At 43.8% G+C, this 19,772-nt stretch overlaps 1 protein-coding gene across 1 annotated transcript; it reads left to right on the forward strand.

Moving 5' to 3' along the window:
• The first annotated feature begins 2,144 nt into the window (after positions 1-2,144).
• On the forward strand, positions 2,145-19,037 carry LOC109095059 (interferon-induced protein 44-like). Its single transcript, XM_042739467.1, has 7 exons — positions 2,145-2,291; positions 2,459-2,492; positions 15,694-15,898; positions 16,033-16,179; positions 16,274-16,445; positions 16,829-16,929; positions 18,635-19,037. Exons 1-7 carry the CDS (start codon positions 2,246-2,248, stop codon positions 18,803-18,805), a joined length of 876 nt encoding a protein of 291 aa, XP_042595401.1. The 5' UTR covers positions 2,145-2,245; the 3' UTR covers positions 18,806-19,037.
• The last annotated feature ends 735 nt before the right edge of the window (positions 19,038-19,772 follow it).

A 19,772-nucleotide genomic window follows, 5' to 3' on the forward strand; every position in this document is an offset into this window, starting at 1 on the left:
CACCCTTCAGGTCGAGCTTTTGAGTCCTCCCCTCACCTGAGTGAACTTTGTACCGACTGCAACACTTAGGAGCATGGTTAGTACTCTAGCTTTGGAGTTGTTATGCAGTGTACTCCACTCCCTACAGCTCTGCTTAGACAACACTATTAGTATGTAGGCTCTATCTTGAGCCTCACTAATTGTGTCTAGCGTTGAGTGTAGTCAGGTCTCCTCTCGTTTTAGAGAGTCATTATGCTGAGACCTCCACTCTTAAAAGCTCCTCAACTAGGGTTGGGTGTTGTTAGGCTTCCTCTCGTTTAAGAGAGTCATCCTGCTGAAGCCTCCGCTCTCCATAGCTCCACTTAGGCAGTAATATGAGTTGTAGTCTCTTTCTATTTTGAGCCTCACTAACTGCCTTTTACGCTGAGAGTGGCTAGGTCTCCTCTCAGTTTAGAGAGTCGTTATGCTGAGTCCTCCACTCTTAAGAGCTCCTAAACTAGGATTGAGTGTTGTTAGGTTTCCTCTCATTTAAGAGAGTCATTCTGCTGAAGCCTCCGCCCCCCAGAGCCCCGCTTAGGCAGTAATGTGAGTTGTAGGCTCTTTCTATTTGAGCCTTACTACCTGCCATTGACGCTGAGTGTGGCTAGGTCTCCTCTCAGTTTAGACAGTTGTTATGCTGAGGTCTCCTCTCTTAAGAGCTCCTAAACTAGGATTGAGTATGTTTCCAATCGTTTAAGAGAGTCATTTTGCTGAAGCCTCTGCTCTCCAGAGCTCCGCTTAGACAGTACTATTGGTATGTGGGCTCCTTTTTTCGCTAACTGTCTCTAGCGCTCCACTTTTAGAGTTCCATACTCTGGTGGGTGAGTTAGTTTATGATGATTGGAGCCTGAGCCTGCCCGTAAAGCCTAGCATTTTGCTAGCAGGAATGCTGTTCCTTGAGTCTTGACTTGAGGAAACAGTTACCTGGGCTCCGTTTGTACACCGTTCCCCTAGCACCCTCTAGAGGACGCAGTGTGGAGTTCCATTTCGAAAGGGAACGTCTCAGGTTACGCATGTAACTATGGTTCCCTGAGAATAGGGAACGAGATGCTGCGTCCCATTGCCATGCTTTGGCCATTCCTGCCTTTATCTCCTCAGACAAAAAAAAGGATGACGTATTCTGCAGGTGCCCTTTTATACCCAAAGTTGCTCATTTGCTTACGTCATTTGCATTTTCTGCCTGCCAATTTCAAGTTCATTGTTGTTTTATCATTCATGCTTCAGACACCGGTCACGCTGGAGGCGTTCCCCTAGTGCCCTCTAGAGGATGCAGCATCTCGTTTCCTGTTCTCAGGGAACCATGGTTACATGCGTAACCTGAGACATTTTTGTTTTTTAAACTTTTACATTAATAGCAAATTTTTATTCTCTGCAGGGTTGAAGACTTCAGCCTGGGAAGACGATGCCAGCTCATGTCCATTTCAGGAAAAAAAAAATAGTATTCATGCTGAACGTCACATGCAGAAACCAGAAAACAGGTTTAGGTCTTCTGTATGCACTTGTTACACATAGAGCTGTTTTACTTAAAATGTCTTGAAGAAAATATACCAAAGATAAGCTTAATCGATGTCTGTAATATATGAAGATTGATTTATAAATGTTCTTTATTTTTTTCTCACTGATATTGAAAAAATTATATTAAAAACACTATATTAAAAACAAAGCTAAGTTAGCTTTTTACTTCAAAATAAAATCAATAGATATGGCTGTTATTTTATAATGCTGTTAATTTATAACACTTTCTCTGACAAGCAGCACACAATTAAAGTAGTAGTAGTAGTAGTAGTAGTAGTATTACAGTAGTATAATATTTACTCTGATTGTAATTACGGTACTGTGATTTTTACTGTAATAAAAAATTACAGTATTTAATAGTTATTGTGATTAAACTTACAGTCAGCATAATGTGGAATATATTAAAGCAACTTACTTGCCAATTGCTGCCAGCAAGATACTCTAAATTTCACAGTAATCTTTCTACAGTGTATGGTCATATATGCACATACAGTATAATGACTTATTTCTGACTCATTTTGTCTCTGACTTACTGTTTAACCACACTTCACTCTGGAATGCCTGCAAGCTTGCAAAATTTAAAGTGAAAATGAAACCAATATATATAACAGTTTTGGTGTACGTCTGACTTCACTTGCTTAAAGTGAGATACAAGTCAACTGTGTTCCAGGATAGAGCTGACATATATCGAAAAGGGGGAAAAAAGAAAGAAATGGGATCTTCAGCCTCAAAACCAGCACCATCACCACCAAATCCAGGTGAGAGTATATATACATATATATATATATATATATATATATATATATATATATATATATATATATATATATATATATATATATACACACACACACACACATATATATATATATATATAGATCGATAGATAGATAGATAGATATTTGACCTATATGTTTCTCCATAGAACTGGATAAACCATGGAGGAACTTTGACTGGGGGTAAGTTACATGTAGCTGCATAAGCTGTTCTGCAGACCAACGATATTATACTTACAATTATTATTTCTATGTACATGCTATATCTGCAAATACATGCTAAAATTATCTGTTTTCTTGATAAGGACAACAATCATGTGCATGACAAACTTTGAGTTCTTATCCTACGATGTCTGGGTTTTAATATTGACCTACCAATTCGAACAGATCTAACCTCTTCCTGTTCACTACAGTCTTTTTTTTTTTTTTTTCGGGCTTTACAGAAAGTCATGTGATTGTGGTTGCATGTATCACATATGTGTATGTCTTTTAATGAAATATGTATTTTTGATATAGTTTTAATTTACTATATAAAAAAAAAAATATATATATATATATATATATACAGTGGTGTGAAAAAGTGTTGGCCCCCTTCCTGTTTTTTTTTTGTTTTTTTGTATGTTTGTCACACTTGAATGTTTCAGATCATCAAACAACTTTAAATATTAGTAAAAGCTAAAGACAAAAGACAAAATCCAAAACTACATGGTCCTGTGTGAAGAAGTGTTTGCCCCCTAAACCTAATAACTGGTTGGGCCACACTTAGCAGCAACAACTGTAATCAAGCATTTGCGATAACTTGCAATGAGTCTGTTACAGCGCTGTGGGGGAATTTTGGTCCACTCATCTATGCAGAATTGTTGTAATTCAGCCACACTGTAGGGTTTTCGACCATGAACTGCCTTTTTAAGGTCATGCCACAGCATCTCAATAGGATTCAGGTCAGGACTTTGACTAGGCCACTCCAAAGTCTTCATTTTGTTTTTCTTCAGCCATTCAGAGGTGGACTTGCTGGTGTGTTTTGGATCATTTTCCCAAGTTCGCTTCAGCTTGAGGTCACAAACAGATGGCCGGACATTCTCCTTCAGGATTTTTTGGTAAACAGCAGAATTCATGGTTCCATTTTTTTCACAGCAAGTCTACCAGGTCCTGAAGCAGCAAAACATCCCCAGACCATCACACTACCACCACCATATTTTACTGTTGGTATGATTTTCTTTTTCTGAAATGCGGTGTTACTTTTATGCCAGACGTAATGGGACACACACCTTCCAAAAATTTCAACTTTCGTCTCGTCAGTCCACAGAGTTTTTTCCCCAAAAGTCTTGGGGATCATCAAGATGTTTTCTGGCAAAACTGAGACAAGCCTTTGTGTTCTTTTTACTCAGCAGCGGTTTTTGTCTTGGAACTCTGCCATGCAGACCATTTTTGCCTATTCTCTTTCTTATGGTGGAGTCATGAACACTGACCTTAACTGAGGCAAGTGAGGCCTGCAGTTCTTTGGATGTTGTTGTGGGGTCTTTTGTGACCTCTTAGATGAGTCGTCGCTGTGCTCTTGCGGCAATTTTGGTCGGCCGGCCACTCCTGGGAAGGTTCTCCACTGTTCCATGTTTTTGCCATTTGTGAATAATGGCTCTCACCGTGGTTCGATGGAGTCCCACAGCTTTAGAAATGGCTGTATAACTTTTTCCAGACTGATAAATCTCAGTTACTTTCTTTCTCATTTCTTTCTGAATTTCTTTGGATCTCTGCATGATGTCTAGCTTTTGAGGATCTTTTGGTATACTTAACTTCTTCTTCTTCTTCTTCTTCTTCTTCTTCTTTTACGGCAGATCGCAGACTTTCAGTGCATTACCGCCACCTATCCCTCCATTGACACTCTAACTCGATTAACCTATCATCTCTATAAATCACTAAAACCCGGTATATTCGTTAAGATTCTTCATAGAGCTTCATCTGACGCTGCGTCTCCAGCTCCTCCGTCCACCCTCAGTCCTCTTAATGAGAGTATACTTAACTTTGTCAGGCAGGTCCTATTTAAGAGATTTCTTGATTGCGAACAGGTGTGGCAGTAATCAGGCCTGGGTGTGTCTAGAGAAATTGAACTCTGGTGTGATAAACCACAGTTTTAACAGGGGGGCAAACACTTCTTCACACAGGGTCATGTAGTTTTGGATTTTGTTTTCCCTTAATAATAAAAACCTTAATTTAAAAATTGCATGTTGTGTTTACTTGTGTTATCTTTTAAATTACCTTTATGTTATTATCTTTTAAATAACATTGTGTTATATTTTAAATTACCAAGAAAGTGGCAAGATGAAAACCATTATTTTCTGTTTCAAACTTTCACATAGCATCTTTAGGTTATAATAATATTAAAAATTCAAATCCAGGTTTTGATTTTCAAAGATTTATTATAAAATTGTATTATTTCTCTCAAAATGCAATAAATCCATTGAATCAATATGAAAGTTATTTTTCATATTAAAACTGATGAAAATACACAACATGGTAAGTTGATTCACTTATGACAGCCTCTGAACTTGGTCAATACTAATCTTGTATACAGGCACTGGACTAAAAATACATGCATCAGTCATCACTTCCAAAATAAGTTAAACGGGTCATCTTATTGATGCTATAAATTAATTACAGCAATAAAATACAATTTCATCATGAACAAGAACATGAACAACATCACATTAGACCACAGAAATTCCAAAATGACATTTCCCTTACATTCAACTTCCAAAAGTGCATTAATCTTTGCCATGTTACATTAATTTAGTTGACTAGTGCTATGTGCTGTATTAAAAAAAAAAAAAAAAAAAAAATGGCATTAATAAAAACACTAACTGACAAGCTACGCAATATCGCGTTCATAATCGAATGCGATTCATCTAATGAACGTAACCTAATAAAGTAGCGTAGCTTGTCAGTGGTCTACGGCTCTGTGTATTAAATGCATCTGAATAATTTCCATCTGAAAGCACATGATGGAGATTTACCGGTACCATTAATCACAGAACTGACGAGATGCGAATGGCAATCACATGCGATTTATCGTGCAGCCCTTGTTTGTTGATCAAAAAGTACAAAGTAGATGAGGAAAACGCCTCCGGTTACTATCGTAACCTCGGTTCCCTGAGAGGCGGGAATGAGACATTACGTCAGCTAAGACGTATATGGGAACTCCTCCCTTCTCCACTTTCGCTGAAATCTTATGGGCTAACGCCAGCTGGGGACAGCTGGCCAATTGACGTGAAGCATGCAAATACTGACACGTCACCGGGCAGTATAAAATGCATGGGCGCGAAAATTACGTCAGAATCACGACTGAACGCTAGCACAGCTGATCAAACAGCAACCACGGTGGCTAACGTAATGTCTCGTTCCCGCCTCTCAGGGAACCGAGGTTACGATAGTAACCGAAGGCGTTCCCTATCAAGGCAGTAACTCAACATTACGTCAGCTAAGACGTATATGGGAACCGTATTAAATCCCGCCGTGAGAGCAGTGAAGATAAGCCCTGAACGGGGTCAATCCCATCCACACATAAGCAAGACAGTTCAGTCAATAGCCGCGTCGCTAAGAGTATTCACATCTGATAGGCGGAACTAGACCAATGAAACATCTGCTCCGACCCTAACAAAATTTGCATATCTTCATGCAATGAACACGAAGGCTGCACTGACTAGGGCAGACACAACACAATGAGCACTCAAGCATGAGAGTTAAACACAGAGTCGACAGCGTTTGCAGTGACAACTGCATAATATTATAAACCATAACACAGAGTTAGCAGCTATGGTAACTACTGTATAGCTGGTTATAACAGTTCACAACATATGAATGAAAGCTTAACTCACCGAAAGTAAATGTGACGCTACAGAGGGTACATCCAGCTTGTAAAACCTGGCGAATGTGTTCTGGGAAGACCAGCCAGCAGCAAGACATAAATCCTGGATAGACATACCTCTAGCCCAGGCCGATGAGGAAGCAATTGCCCTCACAGAATGAGCTTTGATGTTGAGGGGACAATCTTTCCCCTGGCATTCGTAAGCCAACGTAATAGCGTCCACAATCCAGTGAGAAAGTCTCTGTTTTGAAACAAGCACGTCCCTTATTACATCCACCAAAGCACATGAGCAGCTGGTCCGACTGACGAAAGGCGGCCGAGCGATCCACAAATGTCCGCAGAGCCCTAACAGGGCAGACAGTGCTCTGAGCATCAGCGTCACGCGAGGCTGGCGGCTCAGCAGATAAGGCGGGCAGGGAAACAACCTGTGCTCTGAACGGTGTATTGAGTGACTTCGGCATGTAACCTGGTCTCGGCCGGAGAGTGACATTACAGTCGCCAGGTCCGAAACAGATGCAATCGTCGTTCACCGAAAACGCGTGTAAGTCTCCAATGCACTTCGCCGAGGCGAGAGCAAGAAGCAAGGCCATCTTCAGGGAAAGCTCCTTAACCGCAATCGAAGCTAAGGGCTCGAACGGTGGTAGAGATAGTGCCCTCAAAACTAGAGCTAGATCCCACGGCGGTACGGAGGGCGGCCGTGAAGGACACAATCTCCTCACTCCCCTGAGAAAACTGATAACTAGAGCGTGCTTACCGATTGATTGCCCGTCAACCGGGTAACGAAAAGCAGCAATAGCGGCCACATACACCTTCAGCGTGGATGGCAAACTCCCGCAATCCAATCTGTACTGTAGAAAGCGCAAAACATCCGACACGGAACAGGTCCCCTGGTCAGTACCAATGTCCTGGCACCATTTTGTGAAAACTCCCCACTTCAGAGCGTAGAGGCGCCTGGTAGACGGTGTGCACGAGCCTCCGTAAGTGTGCTCAGCACTCGTGAATGCAGAGCGTCCCGCTCATTTAGGGTCCCCGCAGCGGCCACACATGAAGGTTCCACAGTTCGGGGCTGGGGTGCCATATCGTGCCATTCGCCTGAGACAGCAGGTCCTTTCTGAGGGAAATTTGCCATGGGGAGCCACCACTAACTCTCTCAGGTCCGCGAACCAGGGCTGATTCGGCCAGTTCGGGGCCACGAGTATAACTGACGCGCTCTCCTTCCTGATTTTGCACAACACCATAGGCAGAATCTTCACCGGAGGGAACGCGTAAAGTCTGGCTTCCGGCCAACGCGATGTCAGAGCATCTCCCGGCAGCAGGGAGTGAGATAGCGAGAAGAACGCCTGACGGTGCGTGTTCTCGCTTGTGGCAAACAAATCCACTTCTGCTCTCCCGAATTGATCCCAAATCATTTGAACTGATCCTGGGTGAATCCTCCACTCTCCCTGAGGAATCCCGTTCCTCGAAAGCATGTCTGCTCCACGGTTCAGGATTCCGGGGATGTGCCCCGCTCTTATGGAGAGAAAGTGTCGGTCCGCCCACAACAGGAGACTCGCTGCCTGTTTGAATAGAGCTCTGGAAGCACGCCGCCCTGGTGATTTATGTACGAGACCACAGACGTGTTGTCGGTTCGAATCAGTACATGTTGCCACTCCAATTTCGACCGAAAGGCTTGTAGGGCTAAGGACACTGCTTCCAATTCCAAACGGTTTATGTGCCACCTTCTCTGTGACTCCAACCACAGGCCTGAGGCAGGTACACCCAGGCATACTGCTCCCCAGCCTGCAGTTGACGCGTCCGTCGAGACCACGGTGCACTGTGTCACTATACCCAAAGAAACTCCTGGGCTGAACATATCCGGGCTGCTCCACGGTCTCGGAGTGCTGACGCAACTGTGAGTGACCGTAATGCGCTTGTGGCCTGAATACCACGCCCTCGGCGGAACTCGGGTCTTCAGCCAAAACTGTAGCGGCCGCATATGCAGCAGACCCAGATGGCACACTGAAGAAGCCGCGGCCATCAGTCCCAGAAGCCTCTGAAATTCCCTCAGTGAAACCTACCTGCCTGGTCTGAAACGACGCAGAGTCGATGAAATTGCCTCTATGCGCTCTTGAGAGAGATGGGCTCGCATTGCCATCGAGTCCAAACATACTCCCAGATATGTTATAGTCCGGCTCGGTAAAAACACGCTCTTCTGCATATTCACACGCAGTCCCAGTGTATCCAAATGGCGAAGCAGTGTTTCCACGTGACTGATTAGCACATCCCTTGAGTGGGCTAAAATCAGCCAATCGTCCAGATAATTCAAGATGCGCATTCCGCTCGATCTGAGGGGAGAAAGCGCTGCGTCCACACACTTTGAAAATGTGCGGGGGGCGAGGGCGAGGCCGAAACGGGAGCACTGAATACTGATAAGCCGTGCCTTCTAAAGCAAACCTCAGGAAGCACCTGTGGTGCGTCGCTATTTGAATATGGAAGTATGCGTCTTTTAGATCCACTGAGGCGAACCAGTCCCCGGGCCATATCTGTGCCAAGATCTGTTTCAGCGTTGTCATTCTGAACGCGCGCTTGTGAAGTGCTCGGTTGATGGGTCTCAGGTCCAGAATCGGACGGAGTCCACCATCTTTCTTTTGCACCACAAAGTAGTGGCTGTAGAAGCCGCTTTCCTGCTCGCTCGGAGCAACGCGCTCTATCGCTCCTTTCTCGAGCAGACTGAGAACTTTCTGTCTCAGAACGGGAAGGTTTTTGGGCAAAGTCAGTGACGGGACCATGCCATTGAAGCGGGGAGGTCTGCGTTTGAACTGAAGAGAATATCCGTGCTGAATTATTCCCAGTATCCACGGTGAAACGCCCGGGATAGCTCTCCACGCGTCCAGGAAGTGACACAGGGGACGCGTTAGCTCTACGGCCACCGTAACCACTGATGGTGTGTTTTGACCTGAGCCCCGTCCCTGCGAGGGTAGAATCACTGGCGGGAGGGCGGCTCGCGGCGGGCATTGTGTGGTGTTGGCACTCTCGCGAGTGACACAGTGTTGGGTGCAAGAGGAAGAAAAAGCTCTTTTTGTGGACGGATACATGTTTTTATTGTGTAATTCACACAAACAGCATTTAAACCCACGCAATCGTCGCCCGTAGGAACATGGGGAACATGATGCTCTTGAACAGCGCGCTCTCTCTTCCTCCTTAACGGCCCATCAGGAAGACGGCTTGGTAGCCAGGGATGGCGCGCTGGCTCTCTCGCGGCGCGGGCTCCTCCTCTGACCCTGACGTTTCCTTCCAGGCCCTGACCACTGCTTGCTTCGGCCGAAACGAGCGTCCGGTTCGGGGCGGGGCGCCACGGCGGGCTGTCTAGCCGGTCCCTGAGCCTGGCGAGGCGCAGAAGAAGAGCGGGACCTCGCAGACGGTGACTGGAGTGAGCGACGGGGCATCACGTGGCTCATCACCTTGGTGCGCTTCTGCGTCTCGGAGAAACGCTCCGTGACCGACTCCACGGTGTCACCAAAGAGGCCGGAGGGAGTGACTGGAGCGTTTAACAGCGTCTTGCGGTCAGCATCCTTCAGGTCAGCTAGGGTAAGCCACAGGTGCCTGTTAAGGATGACCATGAACCCCATGGAACGGGCGATGGCTTGAGCAGAGCGCTTAGTAGGCTTCAGCACGAGATCAGTCACCGCGGGCAGATCCCTGATGACGTCAGCGCCGACTGCGCCGCCGTCGAGGGATTGAAGCAGTTTCGCCTGGAACACCTGGAGTATAGCCATAGCGTGAAGAGCAGAAACTGCCTCCCCTGCAGCAGCATAGGCTTTGTCCGCCTGGTGGGCCGTGAATCTGCACGGCTTGGAAGGCAGGCTGCGGTCTGAACCCAACGCAGAGGAAGACGGGCACAGGTGCGCGGCAACAGTCTCCTTGACGGGGGGCATGCGCATATACCCGTGGGCTTCCGCCCCGTCCACGTGCGCAAACATAGCCTGCGTGGCAGAGTGGGTGCGCGCCGATTGGGGTGCAGCCCACGACTTCACCACGTGCTTGCGCACGTCTGGAAAGAACGGAGTTCTTCTCCTCGATGCGGCCTGGCGGCGGCTTGACTGGATAAACCACGAGTCCAGCTTACTTTTCACAGGCTCGTCAGGTGCGTTCCAAGTGAGGTCCAGCTCCGTGACGGCCTTGCCGAGGACCCTGACGAGCTCCTCCTGGAGGTCTGCAGGGCCCTCTTGGTCGGGGCGGTCCGACTGAGACCCCCAATCCTTTTCCGACGCCGAGAGCGACATGGAGTCGTCTTCCTCGCCAGCTTCTTCGAAGGTGACGAAGTTCGCGACGGCGTTGGGGGGGTGGAAGCTAACGTCCGTGAAGTTGACGTCGTCGAACTCGTCCTCGGGCGGGGGAGGGCCCACCAGCGGCTCGCTGGCGGCAGTGGTCCTCATTCTGCTGTTGCCTGAGTCACTTCTCTCCAGGCTCTGAGGGCGCGCACTGGCAGCTCGGCGCAGTGGGCGCACGTGTCGTCCGTGAGTGCAGTCTCCGCGTGGGCGAGGCCCAGGCAGGTGACACAGAACTGGTGAAGGTCGGGCGGGTCAATGGGACCCGCGCAAATCTGGCATGTTGCAGCCATCGGATGCAGAGAGGAAAAAACTGGGGTGAGTAGTCCTCTAAGACTTCTAGCGTGAAGAAAGAGATTCTGACGTAATTTTCGTGCCCATGCATTTTATACTGCCCGGTGACATGTCAGTATTTGCATGCTTCGCGTCAATTGGCCAGCTGTCCCCAGCTGGCGTTAGCCCATAAGATTTCAGCGAAAGTGGAGAAGGGAGGAGTTCCCATATACGTCTTAGCTGATGTAATGTTGAGTTACCGCCTTGATAGGGAACTAGGATGCCAGGTGTATTCAAAGTGCTGCCATTACTGTCTAGAGTGCGTGGAACGGTGCCCTGTGATTGGCTGAGTGGATATATCGCATTCTGCAAAAAAGGGAAACTGGCATTTGTCGCGGTTTGGAAAAAAAGGGAGAAAACATGACCTGCGAAAATATTGCATTTTGACTTTTCAATACCGACCAGACACAATACTTTAGGCGGAAACTTTTTTTTTTTTTTTAATGGCATTTATTTATTTATTGGCATTCGTTTTGGAACCAAACTCTTCATATATTCCACTAGTTAGTCCTGTCAGAATTGGGTATCTAGCAAGGCATGTTTACACACTTTGCCCTCAGACACGTCACATATTGATGCAGGATCACTCTGCGTTACTATTTTAACAAGTAATGAGCAGCCTCTCCGGGTTTGAGAGGGGCATGGAATTATCGCCATGATGAAATTATATATGTATTAATAAATACCTGTAAATAAATATTTATACAATATCATTCCCATAGGAGTGTGCGCGGTCATATGTAAATTTTATGGGCTTCCGGTCTCATCCCATCCTTGAGGTCTCATTTATAAAACTCTCCTTTTCATCCTAAAAGTGTATGTATGCACAAAAGCTAGTTCCCTTTCGATACTTCACTCGTACTGGGTGGGCCATTCCTCTGAGGCAGGACCTTCTCTCTCAGGTGAACAGGACGATTTGGCACCCCCAGACTGAGCTGTGGACTCTGCACCTCTGGGCTCTCTATGAGAATCAGTAGATCTCCCTGAGAGCATCCTGAATACTATCTCACAGGCTTGAGCCCAGTCTATGGGATGCCTCTATGCCCTTTAGTGGTCTGTCTTTTCTGCCTGGTGCAGAACCTGTAGCAAAGACCCAGTTTCATGTGACATATCGGGGATATTGTTCTACCTACAAAAGCTGTTGGACAAGTGATGCTTCCCGTCCATGCTCAAGGTCTATGTGGCAGCTATAGTAGCTTCCCATGCTCCTATAGCCGGACAGTCTGTGGGCTGGAACAACTTAGTTGTCCGTCTCCTGAGAGGATCCAGGAGGCTCAATCCGCCCTGGTCCCCCACGGCTCCTGCGTGGAACCTGCCCACGGTCCTGAGAGCCCTCAATGGCTCCCCCTTTGAGACACTACAGTCTGCAGACTTGAAAACCCTGTGTGTCCATAGCAGATATTTGTGCGCCGGCCGGCTGGCTCGGATTCTATCAGTTTAAATTGATGCATGCCTGCCTAAGGCGGTTTAATGCTTCAGGCATTGCCTGAAGGGGTAGGGGGTAGTAGGGCCCCAGCCCCCGCCTCTACAGCTGGAGCCCTACTACCCCCCCCCAATAAAAAAAAACTTGGGGAAATTTATGAGGCTGTACTCGGGGCCTAGAGCCCTCCCTGGGCTTAACCGGGGATCGGGAGCCCTCCCTAGGCTTAACAGGGGATCGGGAGCCCTCCCTGGGCTCAACAGGGAATCGGGAGCCTTCCCTGGGCTATGTTCTGGGGCTGAGCTGACTCTGGAGCGAACTCTGGAGGAGGGGCACTTGAGGGAGCTCGCTGTGGAAGGCGGTTAGGAGGAGTGGGCACTGGAGTGAGCTTTGGGGCTGGCAGGCTTGCCACATTAACGTCTGGGGGGCTTGCCACATTACTGTTCAGTGGGCTTGACTCAGGAACTGCTTGACTTCACCGCAGCCAACAGGCTCTTTCTGGCTTGGGGCAGGATGCTCTCCAGAGACCAGAAGATTCCTTCCCTCCAGCTTAGTCCCATGGTGTCTGGGAGGTCCACGGGTCAATGGTAGTTGGCCCCGTGCCAGAACAGCGAGTTTATGGTGGCATCATCGAGGGCCGTAGCTGCAGCGAGCCCGCAGAACTCCCACGAATACTCCACCAGCAGCAGATCTCTGCAAGCTAGGGCAATGAAATGAGCGACAATTTCCATAGCCTCAGGAAAAAAAAAAAAAAAACAGGAAACAAAAACCTATTCAAAACAAAACTCAGGCAGTAGGTGCACCACATACTCCACTTACACCTGGATTCAAGGTAAAACAAATGGGGAAGACCTGGAATGGAATTAACACAAGGACAAAAACTGGGTCAGAGGGAGCAAAACATACACAAAACAAGGAACAGAGTCTGACAAAATCCTTTTCCCTTAATGTGTTTCTAAAAATACGTTTGAAAAAGTTGTCGCAAGCATGGTGGTGGTGGTGACGTTGAAGGTGAGCTACCGGGTGTAGTTTGTTTATAGCCTTTGTAGTTTAGCTTTGTAGTTCTGCTGCTAGTATTTAGGCTTCAAAATTGATAAAAGTTATATTATTTTGTGAAGATTATCTTAATGGACAAAACGTGTAAGTATCATGAACTGTGGTTGAACACAGAACTTTTTTTTTTTTTACGGTAATTCAAAAGCCTATAAAAATCCTATTGGCTTTTTGTCGTGGGAACCAGTGTAATGCTAACTGCCGATTGGCCTACAAAGTGATGTCATAGTTCCACCACTCTAATGGTCGTAGAGGGCCCTCAGATGACTGTTAATTTTACATTAGGATGAATACGCTACCTACTGTAATTAAGGATGCTTTAATCATCCACCAAATAATCTAATAATAATCTCTTAATAATCTCTATTATCTATTGTAAGATAACAACAACGCCACCTCAGTAAATTAGTAAAACATGAAACTGAGTTAATGCCTAAGTAATATATTATAATATTAATAAAGCACGGAATAAACATTAAAACAGAAATAGGAAAGATATAAACTGCATCTTTCAAGTCAAATTGTCAAATCAAATCACCTTTATTTGTATAGCGCTTTATACAATACTGATTGTGTCAAAGCAGCTTTACAGTGTCAAACAGGAAAATAGTTTGTCAATAATGCAAGAAGACAATAACAAACAGTAAATTTTCCAGCTAAAGTCAGTTCATTGATGATTTAGTGATGTCATCATCCAGTTCAGCTCTCTTTCAATAGTGTCTGTGCAATAAGTCAAGCATCCCCAACTAAGCAAGCCAAAGGCGACATTGGCAAGGAACCAAAAACCTTGGGAGAAACCAGGCTCAGTCGTTGGGCCAGTTTTCCTCTGGCTCCAGCATGGCGTGGTCTAATTTCAGGCTGCAACACAGGTCAGATTGTGTAGAGGACTTGTCTGGTTCCTGTGGTCTAGTGCCGGTGGTCATCGAGCTGATGTGGTCTTTGCAGTGGCTCTGTCTCTGGGGCGCATCTAGTTGTCCTGGTTTGTCCATTCTTCGTACGACGTAGCAAGCACATCAGGTGTTGTGGGAAGTGTTCCCGGTTCCATTTGACCTAATTAATGCAGCCTTACAATTCTTTAACAGATTTGATTTATAGAAATGTGATAGTGTATTATGTGTATGCCAGGTTAAAGATATGGGTCTTTAATCTAGATTTAAACTGAAAGAGTGTATCTGCCTCCCAAACCATGCTTGGTAGATTGTTCCAGAGTTTGGACATTAAATAAACATTTTAAAATCACACTTTCCCGGTATCTCTTTCAACTCGTCAGTCCTCTCCACATTGGATTATGGGAAATATTGCATCAATGAGTGTATGGTTTGTTCACTCGAAATCACAGAGGACTGTGGGTAAAAAAGTAGTGAATGAATGTAGGGAATGAACTCCTTCACTCAGAATTCTGACAGCACTACAAATGGCTGACACCCTATATAGTGCACTATATAGGGGATAGGAAGCAGTTTCGAATACAGTTCTGTACTTGGATGCTGATGTTAATGTCGCCTGCCACACTTTTAGCCAATAGGGATCAGCAGCCAGATGTGATGATCCATGAGTGACAGGTTTTTAGCACAACAAGGGATCAGATTTTGAATGTATAGCACAATGCCAGAGTGGTCTAAATATTTAACAGTAAAGAGTAGAAGAATGATTCAATTCTAAAAATGTGAATACACCTGTGGAGGGATTTGACACAAAGGCTCTAATATCAGTGTAACTCTGAAATCAGAGCACAGTTAAATAACTCAATCAAAATTTAAACTGAATATGGGACTATATGATCCTGCCCTGCTTCAGGACATCTTTAAACTGTCCAGACTGGTATTTCCTTGAAAGATGCTGGACTTGATTAGTTTTGACTGTACAAAGTTCTGTTTTATGTTATTATATATTATATGTCCATTTCACTGAAGCTAAAGTGCAACACAAAGGTAAGTGCCTTATTGGTGTTAATTTTTTATTGTCAGAATAACATACAGTATGTTTCAATGAATGTTACCGTTTTGACTGTCATTGTGTGTGCATAAACGAGTGTGAAATACCTGCTAATTACATTGCTTATGTAAACATTAAAAAATAGGTACGTTTTTTTCAGGGCCGGAAACAATCTTCCCAAATAAATGTTAACTTCTTTTTTTTTAACTTACAGAAATGTAGATTTTTACTGAAGTTCCAAAATTTCCATATGCCTATACGACACATATGACTTACGATTGTTGAATATGAACATTTAAACAAATAAAATGTAAATAAGGACTAATGACCTAAATTTACCAAAAAAGAACAGATTTTTATAAAAACTTCTTAAGGGAACGTAGTGGTGAGTAGGAATGGTGATATTATATTCCAGACATAGCCAATATGACTCAATTGTGCCACAAATAACAAAGCATCTTTGTTTTGTTTTAACAGACAGAAAGTAAACTTGAAAGAAAAGCTGGAAAACTTCTGTTCGAGTCATCCAGATGTAAAGGACATCAAAATCCTGGTAGCTGGACAAATTGGAGCAGGAAAGTCCAGCTTTATTAACTCTGTTGATAGCGTCTTTCAAGGACGGATCTCATCTAGAGCGCTAGTTAATGCAGCTGATGGTTACAGTCATAGTTTCACTCAAAAGGTAGGTATTTGTCACCTATAGTTGCATGCTTTTTAAAAAACAAGAAATGTGTGACTGACGCACACTTGAAGCTCGTTGTAAGCATTTTGAGTAATCATTATTTGTTAACAAATATATTTGATCTTGATTTGTAGCTCAAAGGATTCACCATTAGAAGTGGGAAAAACATGTTGCCCTTCGTCTTCAAAGACATCATGGGCTTGGAACCTAAAGTATTGGAAGGGTCACAAACAGAAGACATCATCAATGCTGTGTTTGGCCACGTGAAGGACGGCTATAAAGTAATAAACTGCTACATTAATTAAGCAAATAACAGATTTGTATGTATGGAATACATCTGATGTTTAACATATTTTGCTGAATTTCCAATATTAGTTCAACAAGGAGCAGGCACTTACTCATAAGGATCAAAATTACACCAGTGACCCCAACCTCTCAGACCAGTCTTTCTGCCTGGTTTACATCATAGCCGCAGATACAATCAGTTTCACAGATGATCGCCTTATTGACAAGTTGAAGATCATCCGCCAGAGAATCAGTGAAGAGGGTAAAACTGACCCCTAAATATTTAATTAAATGATTTCATTCATGAGCACATTACATTAACATTGGAGAGATGAGTCTGTACTGTATAATGATAGTGGGTTGGGTTTGTATGACGTGTTTTGTCAATGTATAAGTGGACAACATCAAGTACAAGTTGCAATTTTGCTATACAGTTGCAAGAAAATACAAGTTGCATTTTAATGGCAAGTGCAAACAGGGCATGCTGCAACTCGCAACTTTGCAACTTGATTATTTACATGGCAAACAGAGTATGTGGATCAATTATGTAGCCTAGACATACCTTTCAACAAATACTGCCATAAATGTGCTCAATGTTGTTGAGAAAAATATTTAACCTTTACATTGCCTCTACATTTCCTATAGGGATTCCTCAAGTGGTTGTCATGACCAAAGTGGATGAAGCGTGCCCGCTGGTCAAAAAAGATCTGAGGAAGATGTATACTAGCAAGAAGATCAAGGAGAAGGTATGTGATCCAAAGGCATACATGTGACACTTTGTTGTAACATACAGGTGCTGGTCATATAATTAGAATATCATGAAAAAGTTGATTTATTTCACTAATTCAATTCAAAAAGTGAAACTTGTATATTATATTTATTCATTACACACAGACTGATATGTTTCAAATGTTTATTTCTTTTAATTTTAATGTTTTTACTGAAAACTAAGGAAAATCCCAAATTCAGTATCTCAGAAAATTAGAATATTGTGAAAAGGTTTGATATTGAAGACAACTGATGCCACACTCTTATCAGTTAATTAACTCAAAACACCTGCAAAGCCTTTAAATGGTCTCTCAGTCTAGTTCTGTAGGCTACACAATCATGGGGAAGACTGATGACTTGACAGTTGTCCAAAAGACGACCATTGTCACCTTGCACAAGGAGGACAAGACACAAAAGGTCATTGCAAAAGGGGCTGGCTGTTCACAGAGCTCTGTGTCCAAGCACACTAACAGAGAGGCGAAGGGAAGGAAAAGATGTGATAGAAAAAAGTGTACAAGCAATAGGGATAACCGCACCCTGGAGAGGATTGTGAAACAAAACCCATTCAAAAATGTGGGGGAGATTCACAAAGAGTGGACTGCAGCTGGAGTCAGTGCTTCAAGAACAACTACACAAAGACATATGCAAGACATGGGTTTCAGCTGTCGGATTCCTTGTGTCAAGCCACTCTTGAACAACAGACAGCGTCAGAAGCATCTCGCTTCAAAAAGGACTGGACTGCTGCTGAGTAGTCCAAAGTTATGTGCTCTGATGAAAGTAAATTTTGCATTTCCTTTGGATATCAGGGTCCCAGAGTCTGGAGGAAGAGAGAAGAGGCACACAATCTACGTTGCTTGAGGTCCAGTGTAAAGTTTCCACAGTCAGTGATGGTTTACGGTGCCATGTCATCTGCTGGTGTTGGTTCACTGTGTTTTCTGAGGTCCAAGGTCAACACAGCCGTATACCAGGAAGTTTTAGAGCACTTCATGCTTCCTGCTGCTGACCAACTTTATGGAGATGCAGATTTCATTTTCCAACAGGGCTTGGCCCCAGCACTTTGTGCCAAAGCTACCAGTACCTGGTTAAAGGACCATGGTATCCATGTTCTTAATTGGCCAGCAAACTCGCCTGACCTTAACCCCATAGAAAATCTATGGGGTATTGGGAAGAGGAGGATGCGATATGCCAGACCCAACAATGCAGAAGAGCTGAAGGCCACTATCAGAGCAACCTGGGCTCTCATAACAACTGAGCAGTGCCACAGACTGATCGACTCCATGCCATGCCGCATTGCTGCAGTAATTCAGGCAAAAGGAGCCCCAACTAAGTATTGAGTGCTGTACATGCTCATACTTTTCATTTTTTATTACTTTTTTAGTTGGCCAAGATTTATAAAAATCATTTCTTAGTATTGGTCTAAATTTATATTCTAATTTTCTGAGATACTGAATTGGACTGGGATTTTCCTAAGTTGTCAGTTATAATCATCAAAATTAAAAGAAATTAAACATTTGAAATATATCAGTCTGTGTGTAATGAATGAATATAATATACAAGTTTCACTTTTTGAATGAAATTAATGAAATAAATCAACTTTTTGATGATATTCTAATTATATGACCAGCACGTGTATTGCCTATCTTGATCTGGGTTTTTAAAAGCCATGTCTAATTTTCTGTCCAGATGGAGTTGTGCAGTGCCAAAGTGGGAGTGCCACTGACAAACATCTTCCCAGTGAAGAACTACCATGATGAGATTGACACAGAGGATGACATTGATGTTCTGATACTAAAGGCACTTGAACAGATTGTTCAGGTTGCTGATGATAGATTGGAGGATATTAAAAGCTACTGACAAAAATCACATATATACAGTAATTACTGCATTTCCCAGTCTAGCCTTTTAATAAACCTGGTTCTGTGGTAGATTGCTTATGTTCCTCTGATGTAAGATGCTTTACATAAAAGCATCTGCTAAATCAGGGGTTCTCAACTCTGGCCCTCAGGGTCCACTTTCCTGCAGAGTTTAGCTTCAACCTTGGTCAAACTCACCTGCCAGTAATTTTCTAGTAATCCTGAAGACATTAATTAGCTTGTACAGGTGTATTTGTTTGATTGGGGTTGTAGCTAAACTCTGCAGGAAAGTGGACCTCCAGGGCCAGAGTTGAGAACCCCTGTGCTAAATGCATAAATGTAAACTTAAAATCAGGATTCAGAATTTAAGGATCTTAGTTTTTAGCTTTGACCAGCACATGCATCTTATTTCAGCAGATAAACTTCACTGTTGCAAACTGAGTCTTTGAACGAACCAGTGGCTACTGTAATTTCCCAAGTATTTATGGCACAGACTAAAACAATAATACTCATACAGTATACAGTATGTAAAGTGGCTAAAACAACGACATTTGGGTCAATTGCAAATTAGGATGTCTGAGATAATGAAAAGGAAAAAGTTCTGTTTAAAGTGCCAGTTCCAAGTTGAAAATGTACTTGCATTCACTGTATTAATTCATATATTAATTTTATTATTATTATTATTAGAAATACTATTAAAGTGCCACTCCAACCTGAACAAAACCTATCTGTGGGGTCTGTTTTATGATTTTCTTGTCACATGACACAAGGTGGCTTCCTGAATGTCGGTTATGCAACGCATTATGATTTATTAATAAAGTTTGGGAGGAGCACGTTCAGATAATTAACATAATTAACACGAGAGGAGCACATTCGGTAATCAACTCAATTAACAAGATAAGAAGTATATATACACACAGCAGACTTACCTCTGTCTCTTGACAGTTTTCTAGTATTTGGTCTGCTCC

This window comes from Cyprinus carpio, chromosome A1 (assembly GCF_018340385.1).
Source record: "Cyprinus carpio isolate SPL01 chromosome A1, ASM1834038v1, whole genome shotgun sequence".
In the NCBI taxonomy this organism is placed as follows: Eukaryota; Metazoa; Chordata; class Actinopteri; order Cypriniformes; family Cyprinidae; genus Cyprinus; species Cyprinus carpio.

Bases quoted from the DNA above. Each gene is read 5' to 3' on its own strand.
- LOC109095059 (XM_042739467.1), top strand. From the start codon at position 2,246: ATGGGATCTTCAGCCTCAAAACCAGCACCATCACCACCAAATCCAG. The intron at 16,446-16,828 runs GTAAAACTGACC...CATTTCCTATAG, and splicing joins CCAGAGAATCAGTGAAGAGG to GGATTCCTCAAGTGGTTGTC. The intron at 16,930-18,634 runs GTATGTGATCCA...TTTTCTGTCCAG, and splicing joins GCAAGAAGATCAAGGAGAAG to ATGGAGTTGTGCAGTGCCAA.